Genomic DNA, 19933 nt, shown 5'->3' on the forward strand with positions numbered 1-19933 from the left:
GACAGAAATTCTTTTAAAAAGCTGAGCAGGCCAGACCGCGGGCAGGGAAGGGAAGGGGGAGGGACCGAATGGAGCAGGCCAGACCACAGGAAAATAAGGGAAGGGGGTGGGGGAAAATGCTGCTACTGCTGCACAGGAACCTGGAGGGGAAGGGAAATACTGCTGCATAGAGAAGTGGAGGGGGAGGGAAATACTGCTGCTGTTGCTGCACAGGGAAGTGGGGTGGGGGGAGGGAAATGCTGATGCACATGGAATTGGACTTGGAGGGAATGCTGCTGCGGCTGCTGCACAGGAAAGTTGGAGGAGGGAAATGCTGTTGCTGCTGCACAGGGAAATGGAGGGGGAGGGAATGCTGCTGCGGCTGCTGCACAGGGAAGTGGGGGGGAGGGAAATGCTGTTGCTGCTGCACAGGGAAGTGAGGTGTGGAAAGGGAAATGCTTCTGCACAGAGAAATGGAGGGGGAGGGAATACTGCTGCTGCACAGGGAAGTGGGGTGGGGGAAATGCAGCTGCACAGGGAAATTGAGGGAAAGAATGACAGACAGACAATGGGAAGGAGGGAGACAGAAAAAAAGAAAGAAAGACACAGGGGCAGGGAGAGGGACAGAAAGACAGACAAAGAAAGGGGGCGTGGGAAGGAGAGAAACAGAAAGAAAAAAAGATAGACAGACATTTATTCTAGCACCCGTTAATGTAACGGGCTTAAAGACTAGTTTCATAATAAAGTTGAAAAAGAAAAAATTTGAAAGAAAAGGCTAAAAGTGAGAAGAGACAAAGCAATAGCCAATCAGGGACTTCCTTAGGCTACTCCCTAAGGAAGTCCCTGATTGGCTCAGGCGCCTAAGGCCCCTTCCAAGGGAGGAGCCCAAGGCACCTGAGCCAATCAGGGCTTTAGGCCCCTCTCTGTGCATCACATGATACACCGGGGCAGGGCCTAAGGCCTCAGATGTGTCACGGGAGGCATTGGGGCAGGAGGGACTGAGCACCCCTCCTGCTCCGTTACAGGTATGGGGAGGGGGGTGGGGAGGGAACCGGGAACGGGAAGGGGGCGTCCGGTGGGTGGAAGGAGGGAGTCAGCATCTCTCCTGCCATTTGTTTTTTGAGGGGGGAAGTCAGGAGTGGTACAAATGGCAGGAGGGAGTGGGAATCCCTCCTGCCATAGAGGCTGCGACGGTGATGGGCATCAGCGCATGGGGGTGGGGCATTGGCATGGGTTAAATCCATGGGCTCGCAATGCACTTTTTGCAGAACATATAAAAAAGGAAGAATTCCTTATTTATATATTCTGCAAAAAGCGCATTGTGAGCCCGTGGTTTTAAAGGGCAGGAGAGTCGGTAAGGAAGTGAAACGACTGGTCCTCGGCAGTTGCTTCACTTCGGATCGGCAAGCCCAATCGTTGTTCCTTCTTCTGTTTAGTGAATCAAGGGCTTCCTACTTATGCATGCCATTTCCCCTCATTTGCATATGCAGATCGGATTGGAGATTGATCGCACAGCTGTTTAGTGAACTGGGTCGGGGAATAATCGGGTCGGGAAACGATCGCAAAACCATCGGTAAGTTTTGTGAATCTAGCCCGAAGACCAGTATAATATAGGGTCCATCAAATGAGCATCACTTTAGAGAGATGTTCCAGTCTTTCAGTGCTGTAAACGATCTCTGAAAACCAATCTGAAAAAGTGGGTTTTGAGCTCAGCTTTAAATTTGTGAAAGGATAGTTTTGTGCAAAAGGAGGGAGAAAGGGAATTCCACGAGAAAGTGAAAGGAAAGGGCAATATGAAGTCTTGGAGGCTGTTGCCCACATCGGTGTCTGCCAAAGCCACCCCAACGCAGACTTCCTGTGTTGGAAGGGGTGGGTCCAGCAGATGCTGAGGGCAGGTACAGGCTGTAAGATCTCAAGCTACCCTTTATTTTCACTTTTGCCACAAAGTGAGGCAGCCATAAAAAAAATGCAGTCCTGGAAAGAAGTGCCAGTATTGCAGACTGACTGAAAAAAGGCACTGGCTACTTAATGACACGGTGACAAAATTCATCACCGTCCCCGTCCCCGTGGATAACCGCGGGAAACCATCTTCATGTCATTCTTTAAGGAGAGAGGGAAGAATCAGAGTATGAATGGCCACAACCACTGACCCGCAAGCTTTGCTTTGAAGAATGCTGGTATAGAAGGACCGAGGTTGAAACAGACACTACAGAATGACGGTCTCTGGTATCCAGAGCAGATATTGTGATGTCATAATGCCTCATTCCACCAGTGCCTAAGAGCCAATCACATCAGTGATGTCACAATGGCTTCATTATCCTTGGCTCACATAAGAATCAGAGTATGAATGGCCACAACCACTGACCCGCAAGCTTTGCTTTGAAGAATGCTGGTATAGAAGGACCGAGGTTGAAACAGACACTACAGAATGACGGTCTCTGGTATCCAGAGCAAATATTGTGATGTCATAATGCCTCATTCCACCAGTGCCTAAGAGCCAATCACATCAGTGATGTCACAATGGCTTCATTATCCTTGGCTCACATAAGCACAGCCACTGACCCTCAAGCTTTGCTTTGAAGAATGCTGGTGTAGAAGGACCGAGGTTGAAATAGACCCTAGAAAATGACATGGGATTATTTCCCGCGGGGACGGGAACGGTGATGAATTTTGTCACCGTGTCATTCTCTACTACTTACCATATCAACTTCAGAAATACTGTCCAAACTTTCAAGCTGCACATCCACTCCAACAGGAATTGCAGGACCTGTAACGGAGGAGTTAGACATAAACAATACTATTAAAGCATTTATCAGCCAGTGGCATCACAGATTCTTCCTCAAGCAGAGTTGTCCTTTAGCACACAGTTAACTTCTGAATTTCCCATGCTAATCTTACTACTAATGAAGAAAGAAATCTGGATAAAGGGTACTACTACTAGTACTATTATTTCTGTAATACTACCAGACATACACAGCGCTGTAGAGTCACAAAGAAGAAGACAGTCCCTGCTCGAAAGAGCTTACAATCTAAACAGTCAAGAGAGACAAACAAGATGTCATGGATACAGTCAAGGGGAATGGTTATATCAGCCGGCTGGGTTGGAGGGCAGAGGGGAGAACAGGACAATCAAGCCATTGTGACATCACTGATGAGGTTGGCTCTTATTGGTGGAAGGAGGCATTATGACATCACAATCTCAGCTCTGCTTCCCAAAGACTGAAATTCTTCACCCTACTACTACTATGAATTATGTCTATTGCGCTACTAGACACACACAGCGCTGTACAGAGTCAGAAAGACCACAGTCCCTGCTCAAAAGAGCTTACAATCTAAATAGCCAAGACAGACAAACAGGATGTCATGGATACAGTTAAGGGGAACAGTTAATCTTCTGGCTAGGGCAGTGGGAAGTAGGGTTATGGATTGAAGGCTTTATCAAAAAGGTGGATTTTCAGTCCGCCTTTAAACAAGGGAAGGGAAGGGTAATGAAGTGGGCCCTATAAATGACTCCTGAGGTAAGAAAACATATTAAAATATAACAAACTTTTGATTCTTCTCCCTGTGCTGCATCTTTACACCAGCTCAGGGCTGGATTAAAGATGTATCATGACAGCAAATGGGTGATCTGATGTGCCACATTTCATTAAATGCAAGATCCCTGGTGGCCCAAGTGGGCCCTCAAATACCCTACCCCGAGCCCTAAAAAAGTTTACTGGTGTGGGAGAGTCCAAACGGTTAAAATAATGATTTTGCCAAATGGGTATGTTGCCAGTTTATTTTCAGGGGTCTTTTTTTATAAGAAATTGAATAGTATTCTCACCAAATCTATTTGGCTGGATAAAGCTGCTCGAATTGCTTTAGTATCTTTACAAAAACCAATTGCGGCGGGTGGGGTAAATTTCCCCAATTTTTATAGGTACCATTAGGCCTATATACTGTGTCAGGGTATGTTCTGGATCCTCCCTGAGCTCATGGAAAATCTGGACTGCTTAAGGTTGGAATGGCAACTCCTGTCTCCATTGAGATTGTGTCACATTTTAAGAATCAAGTTACCTAGAATGTATAAGGACAATAAAATTTTATTAGACACGTGGCAGACATTAAAATTTATTAATAATTTAATCCCTATTCTGATTTATAAGTCCACGTGTCAGTCCCTATGGCTGAACTCCAAGATTCAAATTGGCGAGTCTAAGATCCTCTGGAAGCATTGGTTGCAGGCGGACATACATACTCTGGATGATGTAGTATCAGATGGAAAACTGCTTGACTTTTCACGACTGCAGCAATCATTTGGTATGGCTAAATCTCAAAGTTATAAGGGGTTGCAGTTGAAGCAGGCCATTCAGAAGGGGTTTCCTGAATGGAAAAACTTAAAAACTCAGTGTAGCTTGCTGGGCCTGTGCTTCCAGACAGTATATATATATATATATATATATATATATATATGTAGCGGTATATAAGAAATAAATTACATTACATTTCCTGGGGCATCAGGCAGCCAAATGCTATAAATTAATATCTGAATTTTTGAATAAGAAACCAAAAACTGGTCTTAAAGACATTTGGAGCATTGAGACTAAGCAGCAGATTTCTGCGTCTCAATGGCCACGGATTTGGGCTTGGAGGATGAGATGTACAGCGTCAGCATCTATGAGGCAAACTTGGTTGTTTTTTTTTGTTGCATAGATGTTTTTGGACCCCGGTTAGATTACAAAAGTTAGATAGTTCTAAGTCAAATAGATGCTGGCATTGTCATCTCGATATAGGGACACTGGATCATCTGTTCTTCTTTTGTCCCTTGATACTTAGATTATGACGATCCATTTGGGGTCAAATTAATAGAAAACTCCATTGAAATTGACATATGATGTAGTGCTATTTGGCACGATATTGATAGCTAAAAGCCCAATAACTTCCCATAACAACAAACTTCTCTTTATCATGACAGGAATTGCCATACAACTTATTTTGAAGAACTGGAAAAACTGGGGCTGGTTAAATCATAATTTCTGATGGAAATCTTTATGCCACACTTTTAAACTGGAATGTTTGAATGCACTACAAAAGGGACATTATAGGAAATTTAAGGATGTCTGTGAGCCATTGACAAAATTATGTAAGGAGTGACTATTGATTTTAGTTTCTGCCCTTTGAGTATACATGTCCGGAGGGAGGTGGGGGGTGGGAAGGGGGTGGATATACCATTAATTTAACTTGGGAAAGGCTATTGAAGTAATTTATGTATTTGTGTTTTTCTTGGGTGGGCGGGAGGGGTAAAAATTATTGCTTATGTATTTCTGCAAGATGAATGTGCATTTCTTGAATTATTATATGTACATCTACTTATTTATTGCACTGTTGATAGTTGGAAAATCAATAAAGCATATTTTTTTAAAACCCCCAAAAACTTTACTGGTGGACTAAGTGGGCCCACAGACCCACCCCTCAAAAATGTCCCAAGTGTGACCTTGGACCCCTCAACCATCCCGATGTTTAAAAGCTGGAAAGATCTGTACTAAACTGGAATCCTGAAAAGGATGCTTTGGTACTGTCCATCGGTGCTGGTCTAGAGGGATGCTATGGAAGAGGAAATTAGATCTTACCTGCTAATTTGCTTTCCTTTAGTCCCTTTAGACCAGCACAGAGCCCACCCGCGTGTTGTCGGTGTACTGTAATCCAGTTGCTGTCTCTCAGGCTTGCGAGGAGTCAATTGCTGGGCCATTATTTGGTTCTGCCTTTGCAGACTATATAAACCCCCCCAAAAGTGTAACTAACTGCACTGTATAACTCATGGAGTCTGTTCGTGTGGCCCTTGTGAGACGGGGGCTCTTCCAGCCCTTGGTCTTCTTGCAGGTCTATGTTTGGCTGCTTGTATAATCCTGGACACCAAGAGGTGGGTGTCTTGAGGGATAATGGTCCACCTCATGGAATACTATTTTAGCATGGATCTCGTGCCTCAGTTTGGATGCGGAACCCGGCAGTAGGGTGCATAAATGACCCTAGTCTATGACATCATGCCTAATTTCTGGAAATGCCTTGATCTGCCCATGCCCCTCCCCCTTTTGAGGCATGGAATAAGGTGCGGGGCAGATCCGTTTGGGGCAAACCCAAATGACAGCCAATTAACAACTATTGATTGTTAATTCACTGAGACACATTTTTTAAATGTTTCATCATTTCCTCTGTGAGAAATTCCCTAACTCCTATTTGTCTCATTTGTCTGTTTTGATTAGATTGTAAGCTCTATTGAGCAGGGACCGTCTATTACAAGTACAGCGCTATAAAAATGATACGTAATAGTAGTAGTAATATTTCATTAATCAGCCTGCATGCAGATCTAGGATCTGTGCCCAGATTTTGATGGCCTATACAGCATCCAGGAGAAAATGTGTCAAGTTTCCTAAAGTGATTCTAAGATTCTTGACAGAAATATCATAACATTATTAAATAATTTTCCCAAAGAGATAAAAAAAAAAAAATTAAAAACCTCCACAAAATTTTTTTTAAAAATCCCTTCCAACTGTACCTCCAAAAGCCGGCCTCATAGTAAAATCATGGTCATCGACTTTAAGCAGCTGATCACTTTTCCCCCCTCGGCTCTTGGTCATGTCATGATTCTTCTTATAAAGAGGACTGCAAAGAGAAATTACAGAACATTTTTTCACCAATTCTGTAAAGGTCGCTGAATTTGGCACCATGAAATGAGTATACAAACAAACAGTGGAAGATGTCCCCAAAAAAAACCCCCCAGGTGAGCTAATGTGTTTGTTCTAAAGTTTCCATGATCGCAGATGATTCCAGCTTGAGGTACTTCAGCGGAATACTTTATAAGCTCACACACGTGTATCAAATATAGCGGGCCAAGTCCTTGAGTTGATAAACCCTATCGGTGTTTCAGCAAAGCATTAGATTCCTAGATGCAGGCCGGTTGGGCCGAAACATGTACATGTCGAGTCAGTGAGTGAATAAAGCAAAGTGGTGAAACACATTAGCTCACCTGTTCTCTTTGGACATCTCCACTGCTTGTGATTGGCTCGTGGAAGTGACTCTCCTGTTCTGTACGACCATGAAACGAGGACCAGAAAAAAATGTGCCAGTTGTACTAACATAAGCATACAGGGACGGACCAAAGGAAACATCAAGCCCATATACTGTTTCCAACAGTGGCCACCCCAGGTCACAAGTGGGTGGAGCAGGGCTTAGAGCTGCAACCTCAGCATCCCGAGGTTGTGGGTTCAAATCCATCACTGCTCCCTGTGACCCAGGGCAAGACACTTAATCCCCTCATTGCCCCAGGTACACTAGATATTGAGCCCACTGGCACAGATAGGGAAATATGATAAAATACCTGAATGTAAACCACTTAGGAAATAAGCGGTATATAAATAATTTAAAAAATGAATAAATAAATCTGGCAAGATCCCAAAAGAGTAAAACAGATTTTATGTTGCTTATCCTAGGAATAAGCAGTGGATTTTCCCAAGTCCACCTTAATAATGGCTTATAGACTTTCCTTTTAGGAAATTATCCAAACCTTTTTTTTAAACCCTGCTAAGCTGCTTTCACCACATTCTCTGGCAACAAATTCCAGAATTTAATTATGTGAAGAAATAGTTTCCTCTGATTTGTTTTAAATTTATTATGTAGTAGCTCCATTGAGTGTCCCTTAGTCCTTGTCCAGCCACATGCTGTTTTAGAATACAGGAACAGAGAGGGAGATACCCACCAATATGTAGCCATGGTCACTTACACCATGTCAATTGCAGGCATAACTGTTCACGGCTATCTTGCAGCAGGTGATGTCATTTTGAAGAATGGCGCTGCCAGGGCCCACGCACCTGGGAAATTTCTGCCCCACCCCTAGGCACCAACATTTCAAAATGATTGAGGGTATTACACAGAATAGATGTCAGCCCTCCCTGGACACAGTGAAGGAGCTTGATCAATTTTAGGGGTGATCAGCACCTTCCAGACACCGCAGAACTGGCTCTAGTAGCTCACCCCCCTCTGTAGTACAACAGAAACGTCTAAAAAGGTGTGGGAGGAGCTCATTTCTCACACTATAAGATGCAGGGAGAGGAAAGGCTTGCCATGTGTGATGTTCCTGGCCGCAGTAACATAAATTAAGGGTTAGCAGATGTCTGGGAGATCCTGGACATGTTCGCTTTTTAGTGGACTGTCCGGGGTCCCAGACAGACTTTCTAAAACCCAGCAGTTTGTCTGGGTTTTGGAAAACCCCAACGAGCTCTGGCCGCATCTGGTGGGCATCTGAGCATGTACAGATGATGCCACAAAGTCACTAAATACAAGGGGCCGCTGAAAAGTTCTCAGCCCAACCAACAAAGTTGGGGCAGTCTCCATCAGAGAGCTATATGCTTAGTCCAGTGAATTTCCACTTTTTAAAAATTCTGTTAGAAAAATACAGAATGATAAAAGTGGAAAATGCAGGGGGAGGGAGTGGGCATCTCTCCTGCTGCCGGGGAGGGGGGGAATGTCATGGGGGGGTTACATGGTGGCAGGAGGGATTGGGCATCTCTCCTGTAGGAGGAGGGTATTGGGGGCATTGCTTGATGGTGGGAGGAAGTGGACATTTTTCCCACTGCCAGGGTGTGTGCATTGGGGGGAATTGCTTGGCAGCAGGAGAGAGTGGGCATCTCTCCCGCTGGAAGGGGATATTGGGGAGGGGCGTTTTTTGTTAGTGGGAAGAAGTAGGCATCTCTCCTGCTGCTGGGTGGGGGAGGCACTGATTGGCAGCGGGAGTGGGCACCCCTCCCGCTGGAGGGAGGCACCAGGAGGAGCATTACTTGGCAGTGGGAGGGAGTAGGCATCTCTTCCACTGTCATGGGGGGGGAATTGCTTGAAATGTGATATTGCTGATGGGGGGAGGGAGTGGGCATCCCTTCTGCTGATCTTCCATTTTGGGTTTTTTTTTTTGGAGGGGTTGTGCATTTATTCTGCACATGTGCCGATCGCTATCACCAGTGATGAGCATATGCAAATTCAGCAAACCTTTGCTACTCTCCACCAACCTCATTTGCATGCGTGTTTTTGGAGAATGACTCGCCTTTTTGAAATTGCTACAATAACGGCTGCAACGGCGGCCCATTGGTTTAAAGTTTTGAGAATGTAACCCTGAGTGTGTAGCCCTTGAAGGAAGCTGCCCCAACTCGTTTAATAGGACTTTGGATGAACTTTGCGGGAGCTGGGAGTGGGCCATTCAGCAGTCAGTTGGTTGTTTCATGTGAATATATTTGTCCTTTTTACAAATACATTTTTAGGAAAGCATTTATTGAGAGCAAAACAGGCACAATAACACACAGCTCTGCAATCAAAATGAACCGATAGCACAGAATGGCAAAAGAAGTTAAACAGTAAAACCAGCCCTCAGAGTATCCTACCACATTATTCAGTCATTTGGATAAGACCCATAAGCAGCCTAAGATCTCCCATTGTTTCCATTTTTATGTCGCCATTCAGCATATCACAAATAATTGGAAAAATCACAGTAGACTCAATTATAATTTTTGGTGGAACTCATTATATCACATCTATAAAATGGCAAGAACAATAGCTATACAACAAGGGAAATTTTAATAATTTTAATAAAATTTGGGAGCCATTAACTTCTTATTGTAATGAGTAGATACCATTTTCTATTGAAATATACACCGTCTAATGTTGGGAAGGGGGAGGTTTTATATATTATTGTTCATATTGGGAAAATAATAGAGGGAATGGTGGGAGGGGAGGGAGGTAATTTTATCTATTATAAGATAAATTAGAAAGATTGTCAAGTGATATATTTAATCTTATTGTTTTGATGTTTGTACACTTGATGTAAGATTCAAAATGAATAAAGATTTATAAAAAAAAACAACCCAAAACTAGTTATTGAAGACTCACCTACAAAAAACTAGCATGACCATTAAAGAGAAAAAAAAAAGAAAAGAGAGAGAGAGAGAAGAAACAAATTTTAAAATTTCCTTTTGGAGGAGAGAAACAACATTGCCGAATGAATCTCGACAAATAACACGTCAGGAGATATCTAGGGGCCGTTTACACAGAATCCAGAGGGTTTTTCCCACTGTCGACTGTTACTGAGAAAAGATCCTCATACTTTCTCCCGCTTCGGCAGTGCCGCTCCACGTTCAGCTGTCAATCCTTCCATTGTATTAGATAATGACACGGGGACAGATTTTTCCCTATCCCTGTGGGAACTCATTTTCCTGTCCTGTTCCTGCCCCATTCCTTCAAACTCTGTCCTCATCTGCGCAAGCCTCAAACACTTTAAAATCCTAAGTAGCAACATTCTAGAGCTCAGGTTGTGATGTCATAATGCCTCATTCCACCAATGCCTAAGCTCCGTCCTCATCTGCACAAGCCTCAAACACTTTAAAATCCTAAGTAGCAACATTCTAGAGCTCAGATTGTGATGTCATAATGCCTCATTCCACCAATGCCTGAGCTCCGTCCTCATCTGCACAAGCCTCAAACACTTTAAAATCATAAGTGTTCGAGGCTTGTGCGGTTAAAGCAGAGCTTACAGGAATGGGGCAGGGACAGGGATGACAACAAAACTCACAGGGACAGGGAAAATGAGTTCCCGCAGGGAAGGGGAAAAATTTCTCCCCCCCCCATATCATTCTCTACAAGAGTCTACATTGTACAAATGTGCCAAGCAGATAACCATTCTGAGAGGGGTAAGCATGCTGTTTGTTTCCAGCAACTGGCTAGCACAAGGGCTGTTTGAAATGTAGAAGAACATTGGAATAGGTTTATGCAAAAGAAAGATCCCGGGGTCCCAGCGAATTATAAGATTTTGTGGTGGGTAGGTCTTACATCAGAAGGGCTTCCAAAAGCACCAAAGATGGCCCATGGCTCTTTTCTTTTTGCATGTTTTAAGAGTAAAAAACGCTTAGTTCTGTGCGTCAGAAAAAAAAAGAAGGTCTAGGGCAGGGGTGTCAAAGTCCCTCCTCGAGGGCCACGATCCAGTCGGGTTTTCAGGATTTCCGCAATGAATATGCATGAGATCTATTTGCCTGCACTGCTTTCATTGTATGCTAATAGATCTCATGCATATTCATTGGGGAAATCTTGAAAACTCGACTGGATTGCGGCCCTCGAGGAGGGATTTTGACACCCCTGCAGGGCAGGATTAACCAATAAGCCAAGTAGGCATGTGCCTAGGGTCCAAAATGGTCAGGGGGGGCCCGATGAAGGAGGGCATCAACATTGTTTTTTCTAAACGGCAATGGGCCCCTCCAGCATTGATCGACAACGCGGGCCCCCCCCCTCCGATCGTCAATACGGGCCCCCCCCCATTGACGGAAAGTAAGACAAGCAAGCAACGAAGGTAAGAAAGGCAACGGGAACTGTAATTGTGCAAACGGTGCTGCTTGCCCAAAGCTTCCCTCTGACGCAGCTTCCTGTTTCCGCCTGGGCGCATGGTGGGGTGGGGCGCGGCAGGGGGGCCCAGTGTACTTGGGTACCTAGGGGCCCTCGACTAATTAATCCTGCCCTGCACCCCTGGTCTAGGAAATAAACGATAAACAATAGGTACCTCTGAGTACAGGGTTGGAAGAGAAGCAACCTTCAGAAATCAGAATAGGGGAAGGACACTAAAGAGCTCCCCCACCCCGATTTTGTGTCCTGCAGAGTTAGATCCATGTGGCTTCAATGGAGGAAGATCATTGGCCCTGTACACAATCTCATCAACTCAACCGGATTCTTCTAGGGTGCTAAGTGCCCAACGAGCTCCAGTCTGGTTTGCAGGAACTTCTGATCTTTTGGCCAGAATTTGGAAAGAGGGTGAATTGCAAGGAAGGCAACGGCGAGCGGACTGAACTGGAGCCCAGGACCGGCTCAAGTTAAGGCCTTACCTGGCCTCCTGGTGCATCTCCAGCTGGGGAGCCCTGTGTGTTCTGCTCCCCGCGACCAGGATCAGGCAGCAGAGCCCCCCAAGCAGCTGGGCCAAACGAGGCATGCTCTTCTCCCAGCCCGGCCAAGTCTCCTCTGCTGCATCTCTGTGCTGGGGATCTGGCTCTGCCTAAGCCTTTGCTGCCCTTCTCTGTGATTGGCGCTGGCCTAAGGCTGCTACTTAAGAGCCCCGGAGGCCAGCTTTTTCGCATACAAGGCCTTTCCAGGAAGCACTGAAGAACGTCTCCTTCAAGGTGCTAGATAACCAACTATGAGTTTCTGGATACTTGGGAGCCATTGCCAAAATATTGCAGAGTGATTGTTGTTGACTTTGCCCCTTGATCATGCATGTCCAGGGTGGGGGGGGGAGGGGTGGAAATATTTTTAATCTTTCATTTGAGTGCAATTTTTGAACATGAAGATGGGGGGGTATAATTATTTTGTCATAGATTACAATTTGATTGAATGTAGGTGCTATTATAGTGCATATGATTGTATAATATGTTGCACTTATTTTTGGCTTGGAAAATGAATAAAGATTTTTTTTAAAAACAAAACAAAACTATGACTTCCTAATTTATTGCAGGAGCTGATTTGGGCATAAATCCATCTACTAAGTGCACTTGTTTGAGAGTTTTACCCATCAGGGGAGTAGATTTTTCAACACCAGTCTCTTGGGATATTTTGGAATGTGGACCAGGGATGAAGAGGCTGGCAAAAAAATATTAGAATCAAGGTTTTTGTTTTGGGACTTTTTTTTATTTTCCAGAGACCAGAAAATTTAACTGCCTTTAATACAAATAAAATAATGTTTTCCACTGTAGATGGACCATCTGAGCTAGATCAACAAAGTTGAAGTCTGCTTATATACGTGATGGCCAAGCTTCCACCATAAGTGCCAAACAGGTCGCTCCCAGGATGAAATACGCCTCAAAATGCCCTCTGGCCGTGCCCGACAACTGCAAACCGCCAAAAAACAGTCCTACTCCCATTTCATACTGAGCCACTGGAATCGATTCCCTTCACTGATCAGAACCGCAAGGTACAAGCGGAATAGAAATCACTAATGTAATGTAATGTAATCCCTTGAAGGACTCCTCAGCTTTCGGAAAGCAATAAAAACATACCTCGTCACCTAACTCCCCTGCCCATGACTGATGGATTAAAAAGAAATGTATATTGGTACTAGATCGCGGTAGGTGTCACCTTAGGATAAAACTGGTATTGAAAAATCTTCCAATACTATGGCAAATTTACCCTGTAAAAGTACATTATGTATATTGGTATTAGATCCCTAGGGCTCCTTTTACGAAGGTGCGCTAAGCGTTTTAGCGCACGAATCGGATTAGCACGCGCTATAGTGCACGCTAGCCGAATATCTACCGCCTGCTCAAAAGGAGGCAGTAGCTGCTAGTGCGCGGGGCAATTTAGCGCACGCTATTCCGCGCGGTAAGGCCCTAACGTGCCTTCGTAAAAGGAGCCCCTAGTGTGTGTCAAGTTAGGATAAAATCTTGTATTGGAAAAAACTTGCACCGTTAAGGATAACTAGGGCAAATTGTATCCTGGAAAAACTATATATTATGTTTATTAATATTAGACCCCTAGTATGTGTTGAATTAGGACACAACCTTTTATCGTAAACTTATACTGTAATTATGTCATATTGTAATCTGTTAACTGCATTTTATGTATTTTTAACCTGTAATTTGTTCTGAGTTTTTTGGGGAAAACGGGATAGAAAATGAATCAAATATTTATTTAAAAAATTTCTATACCGTTTAAAACCTAAACAGTTTACATAAAACAAACAAAATCAGACAAGCATAAACAAATAATCCTCAGAAAATCAGCAGTGAAAGGATGAAAGCCAGAGAAGGCTTCTAGAAACAACCATGAAAAATTTCTGAAAAGTCAGCAGTCATGAGGGTTCAATATCTAGAAAAAGGCATTTACAAATAACTGTTTTGAGTAATTTCCTGAAATTGCCTTTTTCCCCCACATTTTTGTAATTGACTCACGAGTGAGTTCCACAATTTAATCCCTGCACAGCAGAAGATCATTGTGCTGGTCTCAACATCATTTGGATTGACATTTGTTTTTAATAGAGCTGAGTTTTCAGAACGCAGAGATCTATTCGGTGAATAATTAGTCATCTTACTCTAAATAATTCAGGTACAATGCCATACAAGAATTGACAAATCATTACTGCTTTGTTCTGAATTCTGAAAACAACTGGAAGCCAATGTGTTGGAGGTAGGGTGAAATATGAACATATTTTGACATTCCTGCTATCAATCTGGCTGCTGCGTTTTGCGCAACGTAATGCTCTGTACTGTGTCTTAGTTATTCCAAGGTACAAGGCATTGTCCAGTCTCCTGCCGTCCTGTCCCAGCAGAGCAGGTCATACAGAATAAACTACCAGCTGTCTACCTCCCACCATCATCTGTAGGGCCGGCCCAGCCACTAGGCGGATTAGGAATGAAACAAAACTCAGCTGCCTGGTTACTGGCTGGAGTATCTCGATACAAACACATTACACCTATTTTAAAAAGATTGTGTAGGTTGCCGATTTTGTTTTGTATCCAAAGTTTTGAAACTTGTCCAACAAGGTGTTTATGACATCCTGCCAAATTATTTAGCAAAATGCCTAACACTGTATACTCCATCAAGGACCCTGAGGTCACAGAATTGTTGGTTGTTAGATACATCAAGGGGTAATAGATATGTACAGACCAAAAATTCATGTTTCTCTACAGCTGAACCATTTATGTGGAATGCATTGCCTGGTACCTTACGGTTTTGTAGAAATCTATTGCAATTTAGAAAGTTGCTTAAAACCCATTTGTTCAAGCTTTTTTAAGCTAATATTCTGCTTCTTGAGTTAATACTTTACTTTCTGAATATCATATTTTTTGCAGGTTGTTAGATTTGTGCTGCTTTATTGAAGTAATGTAGTAAATTTGCGATTGAAATGCAATTTATAGGTTGAGATGGTACAATCTTATAATTTTTGCTGACGTATGGGATCTTTATGTTGTGCAAATCCTGAAATATGTATATAATACTATGAGCTGCCTTGGATAAAGGCAGATTAAAAATATTTTAAATAAATAAATAAGGTGTCAACCTGGACATGTTGAAATATTCTGCTCGGTGTACAGTAGCAGCCAAAAATGCAAACAGAATGTTAGCAATTGTAAGGGAAGGATTAGAGATAAAACAAAACTTATAATGTCTCTGTATCACTCCTTGGTGCGGCCACACCTTGAGTACTGTGTGCAGTTCTGGTCACCACAGCTCAAAAAAATAATTAGGGGAGACCAAAATGATTAAGGGGAAGGAGCAACTTATACGAGGAAAGACTAAATAGATATGATAGAGGTCTATAAAATCTTTTGTGTAGAGTGGAATAAGTAAGCGCAAATCGACTGTTTATTCTTTCAAAAGTACAAAAAAATCAGGATAAACCATGAAATTTCTAAGTCATGCATTTAAAACAAAATGGAGAAAATATTTTAAAATGTATTATGTATGTAGTTAAGCTCTTTTACAGAGGATGTGGTAAAAGCAGTCAGTATAGCTGAGGATAAAAAAGGTTTGGACAAATTCCTGGAGGAAAAGTCCTTACACCAGTGTCTTTTCCAAGCCACGGCACACCAAACTCTGGGCCACGGCTGAAGTCTGTGCATGCGCAGATGTTGACATGAAGATGTCATGCACATGTGTGACATCATCATGCTGATGTTGGCGCATGCACAGAGGCCCTCCAGATGGGGCCCTGAGCTTGTTAACCCTGAAATTACACCAGTGGGGAGGTGCGGAGAGCAGGAGAGACACTGGCAAATTCCGAGTGTGCCACATGATATTACAAAATTTAACTTTTTAAAAAAAAATTCCTTTCATAAGTATACACTCTAGAATAGTTGACATGAACGCCACATATGTAAGAGTCTCTCAATGTTATGAGCATCTGTGTGCATAAGTATATGTACAACTGCCCAGACCAGCATCATTCTTTGATGTGATTGGTCCTTGAAAAGTAACAGCAAGCCATTTTAGTTTTTTTAAAATTTTTTATGCAGTAGTTATCCCTAACTTGAGCATCAAATAATCAAGGCTTTGTTGCTATCTAATCTAATCTAAACCTTAAGTTTATATACCGCATCATCTCCATGAGTATGGAGCTCGACACGGTTTACAAGAACTTAAATAATAGGTAGAGAAGAAGAAAAAGGTTTACATGAACTTATGTGTAGAAGGGAGGAGAAAAAGGGGGGGAGGATAGAGTTACAATTTGGTGAAAAGCCAAGTTTTCAGTTGTTTGCGGAATAATTGAAGGGAGCCCAGGTTCCGCAATGGGATGGTGAGGTCGTTCCAAAGACCTGTGATTTTGAAGAGAAGGGATTTTCCCAGTTTGCCTGCATAGTGGATGCCGCGTATAGAAACATAGAAACATAGAAATAGACAGCAGATAAGGGCCACGGCCCATCTAGTCTGCCCACCCTAATGACCCTCCCCTACCTTTGCTTAGTGAATAGAACCCACGTGTCGATCCCACTTGGCCTTAAAATCAGGCACGCTGCTGGCCTCAATCACCTGCAGTGGAAGACTATTCCAACGATCAACCACCCTTTCAGTGAAAAAGAATTTCCTGGTGTCACCTCGTAGTTTCCCGCCTCTGATTTTCCACGGATGCCCTCTTGTTGCCGTGGGTCCCTTGAAAAAGAAGATATCTTCTTCCGCTTCGATACGGCCCGTGAGATACTTGAACGTCTCGATCATGTCCCCCCCTCTCTTTGCGCTCCTCGAGCGAGTATAGCTGCAGTTTGTCTAACCGTTCTTCGTACGGGAGATCTTTGAGTCCCGAGACCATCCAGGTGGCCATTCTCTGAACCGACTCCAATCTCAGCACATCTTTGCGATAATGTGGCCTCCAGAATTGCACACAGTATTCCAGGTGGGGCCTCACCATGGATCTATACAATGGCATAATGACTTCCGGCTTACGGCTGACGAAACCCCTGCGTATGAAACCTAGGATCTGTCTTGCCTTGGATGAGGCCTGCTCCACCTGACTGGCAGCCTTCATGTCCTCACTGACCATCACCCCCAAGTCTCGTTCTGCTACCGTTCTTGTTAGGATCTCACCATTAAGGGTATAAGTCTTGTATGGATTATGGTTGCCTAGGTGCATGACTTTGCATTTTTTGGCATTGAAGCTAAGTTGCCAGGTCCTAGACCAGCGCTCCAGTAGGAGTAGGTCGTGCATCATTTTGTCGGGCATTGAATCTTCGTCCGTTGTGCATTTGCCCACTACATTACTTAGTTTGGTGTCGGAGAGGGGAAGGTTAGTTTATACCTTTGGGCAGTTCTGGAGGAGTCAGGACTGGAGGAATTGAAAGATAGTGGGATAAGGGGGGGGGGGAGGATGCCGTGAATGATCTTAAAAGCCAGGCAGGAACATTTGAAATGGATTCTGGAGATTATTGGGAGCCAGTGAAGTTTGGCAAGGAGTGGGGAGGCATGGTCAGATTTGCGTTTTGAGAAGATCAGCTTGGCTGCAGTATTCTGGATTAGTTGGAGTCTTAGAAGACTTTTTTTTATAGATTTAAGTAGATGGCGTTGCAGTAATCTAGTTTGGAGAGGATGATGGATTGGACAAGGATGGCAAAGTGTTGTTGGCTGAAGTAGGATCTAACTTTCCTCAGCATGTGGAGGCTGAAAAAGCATGATTTTGCCAAGGAGTTGAGGTGGTCATTGAGGGAGAGAGAGGAATCGATAATGATGCCAAGGACCTTGCATGAGAATTCGAGCTGTAGTGCATCGCCTGTGGGTAGTGCGAAAAGGGTGGGCAGGTGTTCGAATTTTGGGCCGAGCCAGAGTAATTTTGTTTTTGATTCGTTTAGTTTCATCTGTACCGAGAGAGACCAGGCACGGAGTTTCATTATGCAAGCTGTAATGTTTTCGTGGAGGTTGGTGAAGTTCTGGTCAGTCTCAAGGAGGACAAGGATGTCATCTGCGTAAGTGTAGATTGTTTTTCAAGGGGGGATAGTTGAAAGAGATTCAGGGAGGACATATAGATGTTAAAGAGAATAGGGGAAAGGGGTGATCTCTGAGGGACACCGCAAGATAGAGTCTAAGGAGTGGACATGGAGCCATTTGTGTTGACGGTGTAGGAGCGGGAGTGTAAGAAGTTAGAGAACCACATTAGGACGGTGGAGTCAATTCCAATCTCGGAAAGTTGGTAAAGTAGTATGTCGTGGTGGACGACGTCAAAAGCAGCAGAAAGATCAAATTGTAATAGGACAGCGAATTTGTTATGTGAGTGTAGTTGTTGCACCTTTGAAATTAGGGAAACTAGGAGGGATTCAGTGCTGAGGCTGGGTCTGAAGCCGTGTTGGTAGGGGTGGAGAATGGAGAATCTCTCGAGATAGGAAGAGAGCTGGGTAGCAACTATGGTTTCTAGGAGTTTGGTAAGTAGAGGGATATTTGCTATGGGACGGTAGTTTGATGGTAAGGAGGGGTCGAGATAGGCTTTTTTCAGAATAGGTGACAAGGCAATGTGACCCATTTCTGTGGAGAACAGGCCTGATAGTAGAGCAGAGTTAATAAGTCTCGTAAGGGAGGAGATGGCCTGTGCAGGAATGTTTTCATAAAGGTGGGAGGGGAAAGGATCTAAGATGCATTTGCAGGATTTCAGTCTGAGACAGAGTTTAGAGATCTGAGGTTCAGATATGGGTTCAAATGTCCAGGATCTATCAGCTGGGGTAGGGTTTGGGTCATTGGGAGGAAGAGAGTTGTAAGAGACTACTGGGGGGAAAGAACTCCTTATGGTGGAAATTTTTTCATTGAAAAATTTTGCTAAGTCGTTTGCGGATGGGGGGGGAGAGGGGAAGGTGGAGTCGTTTTTTTAGGTTAAGTTTCGCCAGATGTAGAACAGAGTGCTATTTTGATTTTTTGATCTGGTGATTTTATCTCCATAGAAATTCTTTCTTGCTTTTTTTAGTACTGTGTTATAGTATTTGATGTTATCTCGCCAGGATTGTCTGTCTGAGGGGGATTTCGATTTTTTCCATTTCCGTTCCAGGGCTCGACATTTCTGTTTTAATTCCCTGTGGTATGGAAGGTACCAGGGGGCTTTGTGGGAGTGGGAGATAGGTTTTGTAGATAGAGGGGCCAGAGCGAGGTAGGTAGAACCGGAAAGGGTAACCCAATTATGCCAGTTGGATTCTGGGTCTGCATGTTTAGGAGAAGGGGGAAGTTGATTAAGAAATTGGGTCCAGAACAGTTCACTCGTGATTTTTTTGCGGTAGGTGATAGATTTTGTGGGCAGGGGTGGAGTACCTAGATGAGACATGAAGATAGGGAGGCAGAAAGAGCCTAGAAGGTGGTCAGACCATGGGACATGGTCCCAGCGGGCCTCTTCGGTAGAAGTTTTGTGCTCAGTCAGGTGAGGAAGCTGATGATGTCTAGTGTATGTCCTTTATCATGGGTAGGTGTGGGCGGAGGAGTGGTGAAGCCTATGGAAGTGAGGAGGTTTTTGAATTCAGTTGTGTCCTTGCTGGTGTTATCATCAAGGTGGAGGTTAATATCTCCTATGATCAGTAATCTCTGGAATTTTAGGAAGGCTCTTGTTATAGTCTCTAGAACGAGTTCTGAGGATTTATTCCAGGTGATAGGAGGGCAGTAAAGTAGCAAGATGCCTAGTGGGTGGGGATGGAGTTTGTCGTTAACTGAAGTTAGTATGAATTCTAGTGAGGTATGGCTGCCCTTTTCAAGGAGCTGAACATTGAAGAATGATTTGTAAAGCAGAGCCAGGCCTCCTCCTTTCCGGTTGATTCTGGGTGAGAAGAAGCCATGGTAGCCAGGGGGGCAGAGTTCGTTTTGTGTGAAGGAATCATCTTTTTCGATCCATGATCCATGATGCACACGAAACCCGGATCGGAGGCACCGAGTAGGTCTTTAATTATTTGGGTCTTGTTGCGGACTGATCTGGCGTTACAGTAGAGTGTGGGGACAGGGGTGAGAGAGA

General features: G+C 43.9%; 1 protein-coding gene across 3 annotated transcripts in view; it reads right to left on the reverse strand.

The window, feature by feature from the left end:
• Nucleotides 1-12010, reverse strand: part of LOC117357479 (gamma-aminobutyric acid receptor subunit rho-2-like) — a 52034-nt gene extending 40024 nt beyond the window's left edge. For all 3 annotated transcript variants that reach the window (XM_033938143.1, XM_033938142.1, XM_033938144.1), the window contains exons 1-3: nt 11865-12010; nt 6512-6618; nt 2679-2746 (exon numbers count right to left, since the gene is read on the reverse strand). In XM_033938143.1, coding sequence (XP_033794034.1) covers nt 2679-2746; nt 6512-6618; nt 11865-11968 — 279 coding nt within the window. In that variant the 5' untranslated portion in view covers nt 11969-12010. The remainder of the gene's footprint in view (nt 1-2678; nt 2747-6511; nt 6619-11864) is intronic.
• Between the last annotated feature and the right edge of the window lie 7923 nt (nt 12011-19933).

Source organism: Geotrypetes seraphini, chromosome 3 (assembly GCF_902459505.1).
Source record: "Geotrypetes seraphini chromosome 3, aGeoSer1.1, whole genome shotgun sequence".
In the NCBI taxonomy this organism is placed as follows: Eukaryota; Metazoa; Chordata; class Amphibia; order Gymnophiona; family Dermophiidae; genus Geotrypetes; species Geotrypetes seraphini.